This window comes from Hydra vulgaris, chromosome 13 (genome assembly GCF_038396675.1).
Source record: "Hydra vulgaris chromosome 13, alternate assembly HydraT2T_AEP".
In the NCBI taxonomy this organism is placed as follows: domain Eukaryota; kingdom Metazoa; phylum Cnidaria; class Hydrozoa; order Anthoathecata; family Hydridae; genus Hydra; species Hydra vulgaris.
In genome coordinates this window covers 11,065,835-11,084,007 of record NC_088932.1, presented here as the reverse complement: position 1 = coordinate 11,084,007, position 18,173 = coordinate 11,065,835, and the positions used below count along the sequence as shown (strand labels likewise).

The 18,173-nt window shown below is 27.9% G+C and overlaps 1 protein-coding gene across 2 annotated transcripts in view; it reads left to right on the top strand.

The window, feature by feature from the left end:
• Nucleotides 1-18,173, top strand: part of LOC136089207 (neural cell adhesion molecule 1-like) — a 73,403-nt gene that overhangs the window by 22,688 nt on the left and 32,542 nt on the right. For both annotated transcript variants that reach the window (XM_065814950.1, XM_065814951.1), the window contains exon 4: nt 806-1,114. In XM_065814950.1, the coding sequence (XP_065671022.1) occupies nt 806-1,114 (309 nt within the window). The remainder of the gene's footprint in view (nt 1-805; nt 1,115-18,173) is intronic.

The following is an 18,173-nucleotide window of genomic DNA, read 5'->3' as shown; positions in this document are numbered from 1 at the left end:
AGTAAATTACATCTTAATAGTAATATAATAAATATCTCCTTAGGCGGCTGCCTAATTTACTGTAACCTAGATCCGCCCCTAAATGGAATGGCATTAATGAATTTTAATTTATTGATAAAACTATGAATGCTAATTTCTATTAAAATATGTTGAACAAAAATTTGAAATTTTCTGCAAAACTAGATAGAGAAACTGTTTTGTATTTCAGCAAGAAAATAATCAGAAAAACACTGCTTAAAAACTAAAGCCTTTTTTTCACTCTGTGTGTATATATATATATATATATATATATATATATATATATATATATATATATATATATACATATATATATATATATATATATATATATATATATATATATATATATATATATATATATATATATATATATATATATATATATATAAAGCCCTTTTTTCACTCTGTGTGTGTGTATATATATATATATATATATATATATATATATATATATATATATATATATATATATATATATATATATATATATATATATATATATATATATATATATATATATATATTATATATATATATATATATATATATATATATATATATACACACAGAGTGAAAAAAAGGCTTCAGTTTTTAAGCAGTGTTTTTTTGATTATTTTCTTGCTGAAATACAAAACAGTTTCTCTATCTAGTTTTGCAGAAAATTTTAAATTTTTGTTCAACATATTTTATATATATATATATATATATATATATATATATATATATATATATATATATATGCTATAGTATTTAATTTATTAAGATTATTATATTTTTTATATAGAGCAGAAGCTACCAAAATTTGTTGATGATGCTCCAACTACATTGTCTACTGTATATGGTTCTAATTTCTCATTCAGTTGTAGTGTAGTCAGTGAAAATTATCAGGTTGATATTGAATGGGGTTTTGATGGTAAACTTGGATCAAACATTAAGTACATACCAGATGCTTCAAATAAAACTTTGATAAGATCTAAAGTAATCATTTCTGATGTTAAATATAGTAATGGAGGAAAATATAGATGTATAGCAAAGCTCTCTATTGGTGATATTTTTGTAAAAAATTATACGAAGATATTTGATTTGGCAGAAAGTATGAATTTTCTTCTTTTTTTTAATATATATATATATATATATATATATATATATATATATATATATATATATATATATATATATATATATGTATATATATATATATTTCTGATGAATCTTTGTTGATGAAACACAGTGTAAAGTGAAAAAAATTTTTGTTAAGTGATTTTCTACTAATATATAATTGCTCTGTTCTTTAAGAACATTGAGCACTCTATTGTGTAGAATACATTTTAAAGTTGTTTAAATATATATATATATATATATATATATATATATATATATATATATATATATATATATATATATTATATATATATATATATATATATATATATATATATATTTATATACAGGGTTGTTATCTTGATATCAACGTGTTTTGACGTAATTTTATGCCTGAATTATTTTTTACTGACATAACATATGTCAGACATTTTCTATATATGAATAAAATGAAAATATGTTATCAAATAAGTTATTAGGGTATATCATACTCACGTATGTTCTAGTTTTTTTTTTGTTTTTTTTTGTTTTGTGATTCATCTCCCCAAGGCCAAGAAGGCCACTACAGATGAGGAGGCTACTTGTGGTTATAACCCTCTCCCAACTCTATAACTCGGAAACACGAACCTTGACGAACAAGGCCGCTGTGCGGAGAAACAAGTTAAGTGCGGTACTACTAGGAACGTGGTAGTTTTGAATCAGTACATTACTTTTCCTATGTATTTATAAAGCTTGAGTTGAATGGCATAATTTTTTTAGTAAAAAAACAGCTCTTGCTACCGGGAAAACTTTTTTTTTTTCCTGAAAATATTGTGTTTTTTACCGAAAACGTTGACTATTTATCTTACAAATGTATTTTTAATAATGATTAATCCTTTGCCTATTAAAGTAGAATGTTTTTTGTTTTTTATAATATTGTTTTGTGTATAAGTGCGAGTTAATATTCAAATATACCTTATAAATATGATGATAGCTATTATAGACTTATTTTTAATGTTAAAGAAACTGCCAAGCTTAGGTTCAAAAACTTTCGTATGTCAATCAATCAAGCAAGGCTCAATCGAGAACAAGAATATGCTTTAAAAGCAGTCAGAGTTGTCGAGAACATTTTATTCATCTATTATTAGATTTGATGCTAAAAATATGGATGTTGCAATAGAAATGAATAATAATTCCAATGTTGATATGGTCAGTGATAGCAGTATATTCCAATCTTTATATGGTCAGTGATAGCAGATAGTGATAGTTGATAAGTTAGTGATAACGAAGAAGATTCACATTAGAAAAGCCAGATAATTATCATAATCGTAATTATCTTGATATTAGTAATGCTGCCATTGCCTCTGTCAGATTTAGTGTGTCATCAACTGCTACTGCTGCTATCATTAATGGTCTACTGAAAGATATTATTAAGGCAGGAATAAAAGATATAAATAATCTCATTTGTGATTGTATGGAAGAGTAGAAGAAAATATGAAATATTTTCCTGTGAAAGAGCTGAGAAAAAAGACAACTGTGAAAGAAATATATTCACTGGATTTTTTGTTGATGGTAGAAAAGATGAAACTTTAATCCTTATGCACGATAAGACCACAGGCACCTTCAGAAAAAAATTATTCAAGAATACCATATAACTGGAGGAGCCTAGAGGTCGCTATCTTACTCATTATACACCAGAGCCTAAATCTAAAATATGTAAACCAGCCAAACAATGTGCTAATTGATTATTCAACTGGTTAGTGGAAAGAGGTAAAGATCTTAATCTCCAACTAATTGGTAGTGATACTACAAATGAAATGTCTGGATGGAAAGGAGGAATGCTTCATTTTGTAGAAAAACTTATCTATCAAAAATATTTTAGATCATTTTGCTGGCTTCACATTAATGAGCTTCCATTCCGTCATATTGTGGAAAAGCTTGACAGGCTAACTTCTTTAGGAAAAGGATGGTGTGGAGCAGTTGGTAAACTGTTTTCTAAAGTTGATAATCTTGAAAAAATTACTAAAATTACGCCGATTTCTCACTTGAAGCCTTTAGTTAATATCAGTGAAGATTTTGTTAAGCAAATGAGCACTGACAGTTTAGTTGCATGGAAGTATTTGAATGCAATATTAAAAAGAAACCTTGATCCTGAAGTAGCCGCTCTTAAATGTGGTAGACTGTTTCACAGCCGATGGCTTACTTGTTGCATGAGATGCTTGCTTTTACATATGAGCATGATCTTAAACCTGAGAATTCAGAGGTCTTAAAGCTCCTTGCAACTTGGGTAACACAGGTTTATCTTCCAATATTTTTTGAAATTAAAGTAAATCATGGCATTAAATATGGTTCTGTTAATTTTTTAAAGCTATTTCGACTTTGACAGAAGCAAGATGATAGTGTTAAAGCCTCTAAACCTTATCTAAAGAGTGAATTCTAGTGGACTCATCCTGAGAATATACTTGTTGCACATCTCTGTTCTGATAACTCAGAACAAAGGTCATTTGCAGTCAACATAATATTGGCAGTCAGGGCCAGAAGTGAACATGGCTCTACTGATGTGAGACCTTTTAAAGTTCCACAAACAATAAACCTTGATGCTTCTGAAATCGAAGAACTTAATGATTGGAAAAAAGAAGTCATTACTGAACTAGTTTTCACAGTAAATTTGTCATTAGCCTAACTCAATGCATTTTGAGTTTTTCCACTGGAGCTTCTTTTATATTCGTTTGACAATTCTAGTCTCTTTCCTAAACTTCAGAAAATTTTTGAATATATAATATGTTTAAAAAAAAGGCTTTTTTATTTATGTTTACATAAACAGTAATTGTAATATATCTTGATAATTATAAATTGTCACATATTGACAGGGGGGATGGCCAGGAGCCCTAGCCATTTTTATACATTCAGATAATTTTATCTGTTATATTACTTGTGGCTAATTTTAACCTTATAAAATATTAATTTGTATTATTAATTGTCTAAAACTTTTTAAAGATTAAACCCTAATTTAAAAAGATTAATTTTTAATAAAACTGTAACATTAAAACCCATTTCCTGGTAGCTAAACATTAATACTTTACAAAAATATTATCAAAATTGAATTCCCCATACCCAAATACAAAGAAATAGTCAAAATTTTGAAAATTTAAATTTTTAACTGAAATATGATATACCCTATTAGTTAAGTTCTTCAAGAATACAAAACAACAAATAACTCAAACATAAAATTATATCAAAATATTTTTACAGAAAACATGTCAGAAATATTTTATGTCATCAGAAAACAATTCAGACATAAAATTATGTCAAAATACATTGATAGAATATTTATATATATATATATATATATATATATATATATATATATATATATATATATATATATATATATATATATATATATATATATATATATACATATATATATATACATATATATATATATATATATATATATATATATATATATATATATATATATATATATATATGTATATAAATATATATATATATATACATATATATATATATATACATATATATATATATATATATATATATATATATATATATATATATATATATATATGTATATAAATATATATATAAATATATATATATATGTATATATATATATATATATATATATATATATATATATATATATATATATATATATATATATATATATATATATATATATATATATATATATATATGTATATATTCATACAGTGTTGGAAAAATAAAATAAGACAAAAATAAAATGATGCTTCAAGCTAGTAATAATGGTGTATTGTGTGCTCCTATGCCTAATAATGGTACTCTTTTGTTTTTATCTGAATCGTTCAACACAGACAACCAAATGTTGCACAATTTAGATGACAAAATTGACACATTTGTATATTATGAATCATTAAAATTAGATGAGTTTGATATAAAACACTTTTTTCTTGAAAAAATTATTTTATGAAATATTTAGGAGCAAATTCTATATTTTAGCAATCATGGCTCCGGCTAAACAATATTCGAATGAGAATTACGAAAATTAATTTTGGATTTAGTTAAACAAAAAAAAACTTACAGAACTATTGAAAAAGAGACTGGAGTTACATTGATATTTTAAACAATAATTTGACTTCATTAACGCATAAATTGAGATTAGGTAGAAATTTTCTTTATTTCAACATGACAATTATCTGAAATATAAATCGAAAAAAACAACAGAACTTTTACAAATCAAATCCATAAATGTTCTTGAATTGCCAGCACAAAGTCCAGATATAAATCCTATCGAAAATTTATGGTCGATTTTAGATATAATAGGTATGATACAAATATATACAAATAGGTAATCTAAATAGGTAAATAGGTATATATTCAAATAGGTAATCGTCACTTAAAGCAAATGGGAAAATTAAAAACTACTGTTACAAAGGCTTTGGGATGAAATAAGCTCTGATATTACAAAAAAATTAATGGAGTATATGCAAAAATGTTTAAATGCTATTATAAAAGCTAAAGGAGTTCACACAATTTTAATTCTACCATAAGTCTTCTTAATAAATTTTTTATGTTATGTGTCCCATTATTTTCATTATTCAAAGAATTTAGTCAAAAAATTGATATGTTTAATTAAAAAATATGATTTTCGAAAAATCTAAAAATTAGTCTCAAATGCATTTTTTTTATAAAAATGATACTAACAACTTCTATTTTTTTTATAAAAATGATACTAACAACTTCTATTTTTTTATAAAAATGATACTAAAGTCTTCAAAAATAATCATTTAGTATACAAAAAGTTATTTTCTTATGAACAAACTCGCAATTTTGATTAAAATTTGCCATTTAAAATGGTTGTCCCATTATATTTTTCCAAAACGGTGTGTGTGTGTGTCTCTCTCTCTCTCTCTATATATATATATATATATATATATATATATATATATATATATATATATATATATATATATATATATATATATATGTATATATATATATATATATATATATATATATATATATATATATATATATATATATATATATATATACATATATATATATATATATATATAAGGGTGGGTCAAAAAGTATAAAGTTTTAGCTGCACAAATCAAACATACTAAAAAAGGTGCTCCTCCATTTCTTGAATAAGATAGTATAAAAAATTTTTAATAAGAAATATTTTTAGTGGTCCCAACTGACCCTTGAATATTTAATGGGCCCCTAATATTATCTTACAAAAATTGTTTCAAAAGTATACCAACCTGGTACTCAAAAAAGTCTAAATTTTATAAAATTTTCAAAAGTAGTTATTTTTTATAAAAATTTTATTTAAAAAAGTTCATAAAAAAAAAACCTTGAAAAACTTTTTTTCAAAATTGTTAAAAAACAATCATTTTTATGCAATAAAATCTGTAATAGATATATTTATAAAAAATAATAACTATTCAGAATGTTTTTAAAAACATTCTGGTTAATTAAATTTGCGTTTTTGTGGTTTTTTTATATAACAATTAATTTGTAATTAAATTAATGGTTTTGACTTTCGTCCAACACGAAAATGTTGGACGAAAGTCAAAAGTAATTAAAAGTGACGTATGTGTTGGCGTAAGAATCACTTTTTTCCTTCCGCTCTTCCCAAAGCCAACAAACTATAGATCTATATATATATATATATATATATATATATATATATATATATATATATATATATATATATATATATATATATATTCTTGCTTGGTTGCCTTAATTTTTACCTTTTATGCTTTTATGCTTTTAAAAAAATTATAATTTAGAAGACCGAAAAAATAAAAATAAAATTTTTTTAATGGATAGATTGTCTGCCCAAACCAAAACCCTCAGTCAATGTATCAGCACACCTTGCATGTTCTACCTATTTTTCAGTCGATGTCACTCCTCACATGTTCTACTTATCTGTTAGTCAATGTATGTTAACAGTAAAAAAATTAAAATAAGAACATTCAAAATATTTTTATTTTAATAAAAAAATAAAAATCATTCCAATCTATAAAGTTGCATTTTTGTGGTTTTTAAAAAAGTTTAAAATTTGTAGTCTATCAAAATATATTTTTCAATTTTTCAATAATTTGCATAGCGCTGAAAATTGGTACTGACCTTAGGAATGTTATTATAAATAAATATTAAATATCCGCACCAATCCTACATCTGCAAAAAAAAAATTAATCAACGTCAATGAAAAAAAAGGTTTTTTTCTTATTTTTCCAGTAAAGGGTAAGTTTTATCATTAAAGTAGTAGTAGTAAAAATAAAAGTTTCATGAAACTATTTACTAAAGTTGTATTGTAAAGTTGTATAATTGAATTTATCAGAACCTCTAGCAGTGAAAAACCCTTTGATAAATCTTTGATTGATGCTACAATTCATCAGCCTATCTAATTGTAGCATATCCAACAAGTAACAAGAGCACAGATTTAGTATAAGGTAAATGTGGTAAAGCTAAGGTGTGTGAAAATAAAGAAGCATTTCTTTAATGCTGTTCAAATAAATTTGCCAATCTTCCATGGGTTCAGCTTTTATAAATTCCTTTCCTTTTATAAATTCCTTATAAATCTACACCATATTAAAATACTGAATCCATAGTTTTGCTATAGGTCATTGGTTTTAAATTCTTAGTTATTCATTGAACTGATAGACTAATGTTTCACATATTCACTATTGTCACCACTTTCAATATTATTATATGAAATTATGGTGGTAAATGATCTTCTTGTGTTACTGATTGTAATGGGGTAATAATTTGAATTATGTGAAGTGTTTACTGATTTAAGTCTTTACATTTATATCAGCATTGCCCGCAACATATTGAATAAATGTGTCAGTTTGTGGTAGTAAATAGAAGATGAATGGTGAAAAACTGCTGATGCCTGTATCACAGTGTCATTATAAGATGCGCATAAACCAAAAGACAAAAAGATTTGGATAAAACGTTTTAAACCAAACCATCGATGGAAAAAAACCGAGTTGTAATTTAAAAGCTTTAAAAGTTGCAGTTTAAAACATCTAAAGCATCTAATCAGCAAGATTAATACTGTGGCTGATATTTGTGCACACGTTATACTTGTACACGGTACAAATGTTATAACTTAGATTACTTATTTTTAAGAATTACTTGCCCCAACAAAGGTCAGTGACTTGGAAATATCGCTGTTAATATCTTTAAACATTCGACTAGCCAAGAGATTATTGATATTATTCAATATTAATCATTGGATTTTTTCATCTCAAATGATTGCTGCCATAGTTTTTAAGATTCAAAATTATTTGTTCTTTTTATTTGAGCTTTTCTTCTCATACCAAGGTTGGTTAAAAATATTGAGATGATTGTCAAAAAAACAGATGAAGGTTAATCTGCCTGGTTTTATATCTTCAATTGTAACTTAATTCTATTATATAAATCTGGATTTTTACAAATATACATGAGTACTCAGCGGGCACAGACATCCATGGGACGTCTATACAATGTCATAAGTCCTTAGGACATCTTTGAGACATCCAACAATCTGTGCATGCTTGGAGTTGACCGATTTTAACTCCGGTGGTTAGTCTCTAAAAGATGATATTTAAATTGTTATGGTACCTAGCTACAGCCAGTGGTGTACTCTCAGGTTTTTTCCCAATCACCCTGCGGGCAACTAAAACAGTTTTTATTTCTCATTTGAGCCTTTTTGCAATGATTATCAGTAGTCCGATGTAAAAGTTTTTCTTTTTATTTGGGTGAAAATACTGAAGAAAAAAATTTAAACGTCTGACTACTAAAAATGTTTAATAAGAAACGATTTATTCAAAAGTAAATTATTTAATTTATTAATAAAATTAGTTAAAGATGGGTTGTCATTTTTGTTTTAGTCCATATTGTTTTGTTTCTTTTTGTCTTATCTTAACAAAGGTTTCATTACGTGAAGCAAAAATGTTGAAAGTTGTGTGAAATGTTGTCAAACTGCAAAGAATTGAACTGCAAAGAGATGTTTTATATATAGAAAAATATTCTATTATTCTCTCTCAACTTTCGATCAAATTTAATTTAGTTGAATGTTTAAAACATCATGTTTTTAATGTTATAAACATTTTTCATTGTACAAAGACTTTTTTTTTTAGGAAAATAGAATTTCCACGTGCATCTATAATTGGGTTCTAATAATAATTTTTCATGTGCATCTTAATGTTTTTTATTTTGTTAATTTTAATTGACAAAGTTAAAATAAAAATTTATTTTACTAACGATAAACAAGAGGTTTAGTGTTATTAATGATTAAACTGACCATTCACATAATTCAAAATGGACTATAAGGTTTGAAAAATGATACAACAGCATTTGGAAATGGAAAAAAAAAAGTAATTTTAAAACTTATTTTAAATCAAGAAGAAATGTACTTTAAAACATAACAACAATGTTTAAAAAAATAGTGCAGTGGAACTACGAAATATTAAATTGCGTGTCGACTACTTTTTATTAAGTTTAGTGAAATTGTATAACGCACCATAGTGTGCTCATTGTTAAACTAGTTTGAATGCTTTTTAAAGTTTTCTTTAGATTAATTGTAAGGAATAAAATCTTCATGGATCAAAATACCGTTTTACTAATTAACACACTTTTGTAAGTAACAAACTGTCTGGTCATCCTGCCAGGCTACTGACAGGCATTTTTTTTTAATTTCAGTCGCCCTTGGAGAAAACGAGTTGTCTCGTGCCTCCGGACAACCATGAGGGTACACCACTGCCAGCAGCAATTAAATCATCAATGCATTTAATTATCAGTAACATTGTTTGCTTTGTCATCAGACCAACTCTGATAAACCTTCAGCATTTTTCGAATTCAACAGTAGCAAATTTATAAATTTTACTTTTTCAAATTAACAATATTTTTTCAAACAAAAATTGGATTCACTTATGTGAGATCTGGCACAAGGCAGACTAATTTTAGATATATTGACTTGATCCATATGTTGCTCTCTTTTAAATGCACCAATAATACTCTTCCAAGTATACATTTTATGGCACTGGAAATATATTGTCACAAACTTCTGACCATTCAGGTATTTAAGCAACCCTACATTTCTATCAGTACTAGAATCAATATATCATTCCATGATCAACAACAACTGTTTTACTCGCTGTTTAAAGTTTCCTACAAATAAAATTTAGTTGTGATATTTTTTTAAAACGTATTAAAGAATATAAATCATAATAAGTAGAGCTGGTAATGAGTCTAGACCAGACCCAACCCATTTAAACCGGGTCTGAGTTTCGTTATTATAGACCCAAAACCTGCAAGACCCAGACCCATTAGACCCTTTAACCAATGTTAACGTTAACTCAATTAACAGTTTACTAATAAATAACTTTGGCCCACTACTGGTATACTAATAAAAAAACGCAGTTTAACAACCACACATATTCATAGCAAAAGAACATTTATAAAAAGTCAGACAAAGTATTGTCTGACTTTTTATGAAAGTTCAAAAGACAAACTGAATGCAAAACTAAGTTTGACTAACGCTAAACTAAGTTTGACTAATGCTAAACTAAGTTTAACTGATGCTAAACTAAGTTTGACTAACGCTAAACTAAGTTAATAGTCTTAAGTTTTTTTTTATTATATCGCATTGTAAAAACATATGAACCTGGTGGCAGATTATTAGGAAAACATAGTAACAATTTTTGATTACCAAGCCCAACACCCTATACATAAAATGAAAAACAAATTACTAACTTTTATAAACTATGGATTTTATGAACCAAAATTAATGAACTTTTTATTTTTAAACTTATTAATAAACTTAAGAATACAAATGGAAACAGTTTTTTATTATATAGTTAAACTTAATTTTAACTTAATAAAGTTTTTTTGAGAACGACCAAAGAATAAAAACTTAAAACTTTAAAGTGTTTTATTGTTCATATCTATGAACAATAAAACATTTTTATGGTTTTCGCATTAGCGAAAAAAAGTTTTTTATCTTGGCCCTAGAATAACTTTTTTTGTAGGTGTGGGATCAGTGGGGACAATTTTATTTGTAATGATATTCGCAACATCTGTACCAGATTTTAGATCTATGTAGGGCTGTAAATCCTGGCTCGTGTTTGTGAACGGCTCGGTGATCGGCTCGACAAGAGCTTGTTCATGTTCGGCTTGAATGGTAAACGAGCCGGGCTTGAACAAAAAATTAGGTTCATTTATTAAACGAGCCAAGCTTGAACATCATAGGCTCGTTCATATAGGCTCGATTAAAGCTCGAATATATATATATATATATATTTATTTATTTATATTATAATAATATATATGTAATAAATAAAATTGTGATATTATATATATTAGTATATAATAAAAATATAGTGTTAGTGTAACCATATGAGATATGACCCATATAACTCTTATTACACTAAATAATTGATTTTCAGATTTTCAGCGCACTTTTGAGGTTCGACTTCAAGAGAATTAGAGGAAAGCTTTTTATCTTGTTTTATCCAATGCAATGAGAGCAAGACTTATATTTATGAAAATGTAATTTGAACTATTAGAGTGCAGTGTTTAATAGGAATTATTATGTTTGTGAGAGTTTACATTATGTTTAAACTTTGAACATTAGGTTTGAACATTGAACTATTAGATTTAACTTTTATTTTGAACTATTAAATTTGTGGGATCTTATTTCATTATGTTGTTTATTTGCATGTTTAATAGACTGTAGGATTGTTTATGTTGTTTGTTGATTTGGACTTGCATTATTTACAGACGAGCCTTTAACGAACAATTTTTTTTTACTAAACAAGCTTTAAACTAACAGGTTACAATAATTATTTCGAATTTTAAACCAGTCAAGCTCGAGCAACATGTAAAACGAGCCGAGCCCAAACAATGCTAATCCTCAACAAGTCAAGCTCGAACAAAGAATCTCATGTTCGAAACGAGCTCGAGCCGAGCCTGAACACTCTTAATATGTAAACGAGCCAAGCCGAGCCCTGGCAAGCTTGGCTCGTTTGGCTCGACTTACAGGCCTAGATCTATGCGATTATTGTTTTTTTTGAGACTATTTTGATTGGACTATTAAGTACTTTCTATAATTAAATTTAATGCTTTTTACAAAAGTACACTTACTTAATGCTCACTTTTAACCACAAAGAGTTGTAAAGAGCTGGGTTTTTTTTTACCCCAAACAGTAAATATATCAAACTATAGGAATATTCATATATATTTTATATATATGTATGTATATATATATATATATATATATATATATATATATATATATATATATATATATATATATATATATATATATATATATATATATATATATATATATATATATATATATATAAACGAAATAAAGTTCTAGAGTATTTTGTTGAAATGTTTTAAAAATTGTATTATTCAAGATATGTTAAGTTTTGAGATTTCCAGTATAAATTGTTTTAAGTATCGAACAAATTATTACTTTAATACTATGGCTCATTCTTGGAGCCACATCAGCAAAGCCATAAGTCTTTCAAACTATTATTATTTGTTTACAAAAATAAATGTTTTATAATATATATTTTTTAAATTGTCAAAATTTTGAAAGTTTATTATAAGTTATAGATTTTATTAGTATATTCTTATTTTTTATTTAAAAAGTATTTGTTTTTTATGTAAATATGATTTTGTGTATTTGTTTTTTATTCTAATTAGCGATTGCAATCTCGAAATCCTGGGATCCCAACCTTTTTTATAATCCCGAAATCCTGGGATTATCTAACATCAATCCCGGGATTCTCTATAAGATCAAACAAAACAAAGCGTAATGAAAAAGTATATAAAAATAACAACAATTTTTGCGTATCAATAAAATATTTTTTATTTAATATAAAATTGTAAAAGGTATTGTATTTTCAGTTGTACAATAAAACACGATATCGAAAAGGATTGATTTAGAGAAAAACAAAAGTGAAAATCTTCACACTATGTCATGTTGATTAGCATATACACTATTTAAAAATTGAATACGATCTGATTTAAATAATTGATTTGTAAGCAATGAAAAATGTTGTTATAATATGCTTGCTTGTGATACCCACACTTTGTATCATTATATATTACAGTTTATATTTATTTTATAATAATTTGTTATATAGTACAAATGTATGTTGTTTCTAAAAAGTTATTTACGTAAACACTTTTAAAATATTCGTGTTAAATTAGTTAGATTTTTTAATACCTTAGTTACTATTGTTAATAATTTTTAATAGCTTTGTTACTATTTTCAGTTTTTTCAAACTGAAAAAAAGCGCGCTAATAATAAGGTAGAATTTTAAATTTTAAAATTAAATCAGCATATTGTATGTGGATTTTACAATTCAAAGTAACTCAGCTGTTTGGAAATATTTTCTACGGGATGAAAGAGGTCAAACAGCGATGTGTAAATTGCCAAACTGTAAGAAGATTTTAAAAATTGGTGGTAGCTCAACAAAAGGACTTCATACATACATGTTGCCGGTGCATAATGTTAAGGTCGAAATTCCAACCCAACCTAATATTACCAGAGAATGCACACCAGGTAAACCACCAAAAAAGAAATCTAAACCACTAACAGAATACTTTTCGATTTATAGTCCAACAAATCTTCCTCAATGTCCTCATTCTCGGAAGAATCACTGTCAGAAAAAGGGAAGATAAAACGCTTCGTGCTACACTTGCTTGTTTAATGGCATCTGACGGGCTTTCATTTAATGTGATTTGTTCTTCAACAGACTTACGTGTCGCTCTAACTGCTATGGGATTCAGAAATCTACCAACGTCAGTAAACACAATTCATAATCATGTGGTAGAGTACAGTAAAATAATAAGATAAGGTTTAGTTCATCAAATTGAAGTGCGCAAGAAAACTGAATTCGGTAAAGGAGAGAGATTTTCTTTGTCTTTTGAAGAATGGATGTCACTTCGAAATTGCCGCTACATGAATATTAACGTTCATGGACAAAACTCTCAGTTCTGGAGTTTAGGTTTGGTGCGAATAACAGGTTCAATACCAGCAAAAAAGTGCATTGAACTATTAGAAAAAAAACTTAAAGACCATAGTCTTGATCTACACAGCAACATTGTGGCTATAATGACCGGCGGAGCTAGTGATATGAAAAAAGTTGGCAGGTTGCTGCTTGCTAACCAACAACTATGTTTTGCCCACGGCATACAACTTGCTGTAATTGATGTTCTTTATAAAAAGAGAGAAATTAATGCAAATCAGCCAGATTTTAACAATCAATTTTCTGACAGTGATTCTTCCGAGAATGAGGACATTGAGGAAGATTTGTTGGACTACAACCAACAAAATGTAAGACCTAAAATTGAATAAATGAAGTTCATTATGGGCCAGTCATTAAAAAAGTACGCAAACTAATACTAAAATTTAGACGATCACCAAGATCGACATCTTACAAAAATATATTAAGGCTGAATTTGGAAAACAACTGAATTTAATAATGGACCGCAAGGCACTATAGAGCAGCCTTCTGTTAATGCTTAAACAATTTTACAAATTAAAAAATTGTATACAAAAATCATTAATTGATATTAATGACATGATGAAGTGACAATATTATGAGAGATTATTACAACTTTAGTTCCCATTAAAGCAATGGTTGAAGCAATATGTTGTCGAGGTTCTAACCTATTTACAGCCGACAGTGCTATTAATTTCATACTTACAAAATTAAAAGATGCCGATAATAATACAAGCAAAGAAATGTGTAGAGCTTTAATGACTCGCATGCATGAACGCCGAGTCGATATGAGTGGACTTCTGCAATACCTGCATAACAGTCTAAGCCCTGTTAAAGTCGGTGAAGAAATAATTACAGAGCCTTCTTCATTTAAATGTCGAAAATTTTCAGTAGAATTGCTGGAAAGATTAAATGCTTCCAATCCTGCTCTAGTAAGAGCATCAGTTGAACATGCTGGATTTGATTGAGGAACCTGAAATGACACCTGATTCTGAAAGTAATACTTTAAGTATTGAGAAGGAACTTCATCGTGTCAAAGAAGGACAATCACCAATATTAAAGAAGGACAATCACCAAATTAGACATAAAACATTGTCATCAAAAATTCAAAAAGAAATGACACTATTTGAAAATGGGGGTACACGTGGCGATTATTTAGAAAGAGTTTATTCCTTTCTAATGACCGTGAAACCAACAAGTGTTGAGGCTAAGCGGGCATTTTTTTCCGCTGGACTGTTCAATACAAAAATTTGTATCCGTTTGGGCGATGAAACTTTGGACGCGTTATGCTTCCAGAAGTTGCATTTTGAAGCACAAAAATGTAATATATCTTATGTCTAACATTATTTTTTAACATTAATTAATATGTGAAATTTAATTAACATTAAAATTAAATTCATTTAATAAATATATTTTTAGTTTATTTATTTGAGCGCATTTATTTTTATAGTTTTATAGGAGAAACTTATTTTTGTGCTTGCATTTAGAAAATAATTCCGATTTTTGTTTGATAAACATTCTTGGTTCACGGTTAGCACGGATCCTGATAATGCCTACCTAGCTGACCCAAGAACGCCACTTATACGGAAAGATAGCGTACACGTCAAGGTACGCTGTGATGCATATTTTGAAATCTTTTAATTTTGTCCGCGGAAAAAAAATTTAATTTGATTGTTCAAATTGAGTAAAATTTTGACTTCATAGTGCGCCAATAAAAATGCTTGTAGAATATGAACCACTATAATTTGATAAAAATTAGTGCTAACGTAGCCTATAGCCACACCAAACTCTTGACAAAATTTCAGTTTAATTGGTTGACTGGTTTAGGATTTATGGCAGTTTTAGTTTAAATTTTGTCAGTTTTTTGCTACTTATACCTCAAAGCATTACCGATTACTTTGATACTTGGTCACTATTTTTAAAATAATGGTTACATGAGTGTTCTACTATGTAATACCAACAATTTTTATTATAAATATTTTATTGGTACATGTATCATTTTCATTTTATAGACCAAAATATTGATTTGCTACTTAAAGCGTGGTTTGAATCTGTCGACACGGCTTTCATAGTGTGTGTGTAGGGGGAGGGGGGCAACTCCTCTATTTCTAAATAAAAAAAAACATTTCTAAAAAAAGAGCCTACATTTCTCAAACAAAAGGTCCTCAAAAATAAAAGTGGGTAGGCCTTGGCCCCCTGACCATAAATGCATAGCGTGAACATATCAGGATTTTCTAAGGTATAAACTACATCCAAAATGCTAAAAAAAAGTGCTAAACCTGATCAAATGACTACCAGTTGGTAAAACAAACAAAAAAGCAGATCTCTTAAATTTTTTTGTATTGACTATTAAAACCATCTTAAATACATTTACTTTCAAAATTAAGTGAAAAAATAACTATTTAAACCCTATTTTTATATTGTATTACCATAAAATAGTATTTGTTACATTTTAAGACTTGTTTTTTGATTTTCTCCACAAAATATTTATTAATAAATAGCTCAATGTACTCTTTTTATACAAATACTCTATATTACTATTTTTAAAGATGGTGAAAATGTTTATTATAAGCTGTATGCTATGAATTTCAGCTGCCCAATCTCTTATAACTCAAATTATTTTAGCAGTTCTTTAAAGATGCTTACTGTTTAAATCAATTATGCAGTGCAACAATCTTTCTTTGTACTCTGGATGATTATTGTTTCGCTTATACCTCGACCAATGTTGATAAAAATCTTGTTTCTACAGTTCGTTTACTATAGGCCCACAAAGGAAATCCTTTGTAACTGATAAAATACTTGATGTGGTAGAAGACAGCATAAATTTTAGGTGTTACGCTTGCACCAGTTATCATTAAGTAACACCTTTTGAAATTTTCAATTTTTCAGCGAAATCCGGCTGAAGGATGTATCCAAAGCAAGCCTTCACAACTAAATTGAAGCTTTTGAATGCTTCAATTATGCACGAAATGTTGAGAACCATGTTTGTACCAGCAAGTTGCTGCAGCACCTCCACATTTTTAAGAAGTTTCCTGTATTCATTTCCCTCAAACTGGCCTCCATGATATGGCTCAGTTGAATGTGGAGGGCGGCTGGCCACTTAACAGCTTCTATCCAAGCAGCTCTAAGGATCTTGAAAAGATGGTTGACAACTCCTAAGAGGAGATACAATTCCATCGGTGGGATGATTTCCAAAATCAGAACATTGACAGGCCCGCAGATGATTGGCTTTGGAATGATTTTGCCGAACAGCTTTGCATTAGCAACAACCCCACCAGATTGCTGAAAAGACTCGAGACTTGAATTGATTGAGCCCAGTGTTCACAAGTTTCCAGATTTGGCAAGACACTTGGATTTGACATCACACCATGTGCAAGGGTGCGTACTTGAATGGGTTTGAAGACCACAAATTATATTTGCAACTTTCATATCACAAGTCAAAATTTAGTTTAACTCCATTTGCATTAATCAGATTGGCCAGATTTGTTCAATACTGGAGTGTGTTTCTGGCAAATCTTCTGATACCCCAACAAGAATTTGTCTCTTGACTCCAGTCTTTACCAGTCCTTTGAGTGAGAGGTTGTTGTTGTCGCGGTGAGCTGGTTTCATCTCGTAACACAGTATCGACAATGCTTAGGCAAAACTTGAGAAAACCTTTGCCACCATCAATTCCGAGCTTAACAAAATAGCCACCAGAAATTTTGAGGGACTGAATAACATGATTCACAAGATTTGATAAATCATTGCAGTGAGCAATAGCCCAAACTGTAGCCCAGAACCTCTTTTTCCGTCCGTGATTTTTAATTTACTGCAGGTGAAGAAATCGCTCAAGTGTTTACCTGCTCTTAGAAAATTCATGTATAAATTTGGTTCTACCATCTTGCTGCTTGATGTTTGGTTTACAGTTTTAACAAGTTTCTTTAATCTGTTATTTGATAGGCCCGTACTGGGGTAACTGTAAGTGGAAGCCCCCCGAATGCTTTAGCAAGTAGTTATGGTTTCTTCTGGAGATAATACTTTGAAATAACTCGAGATGCG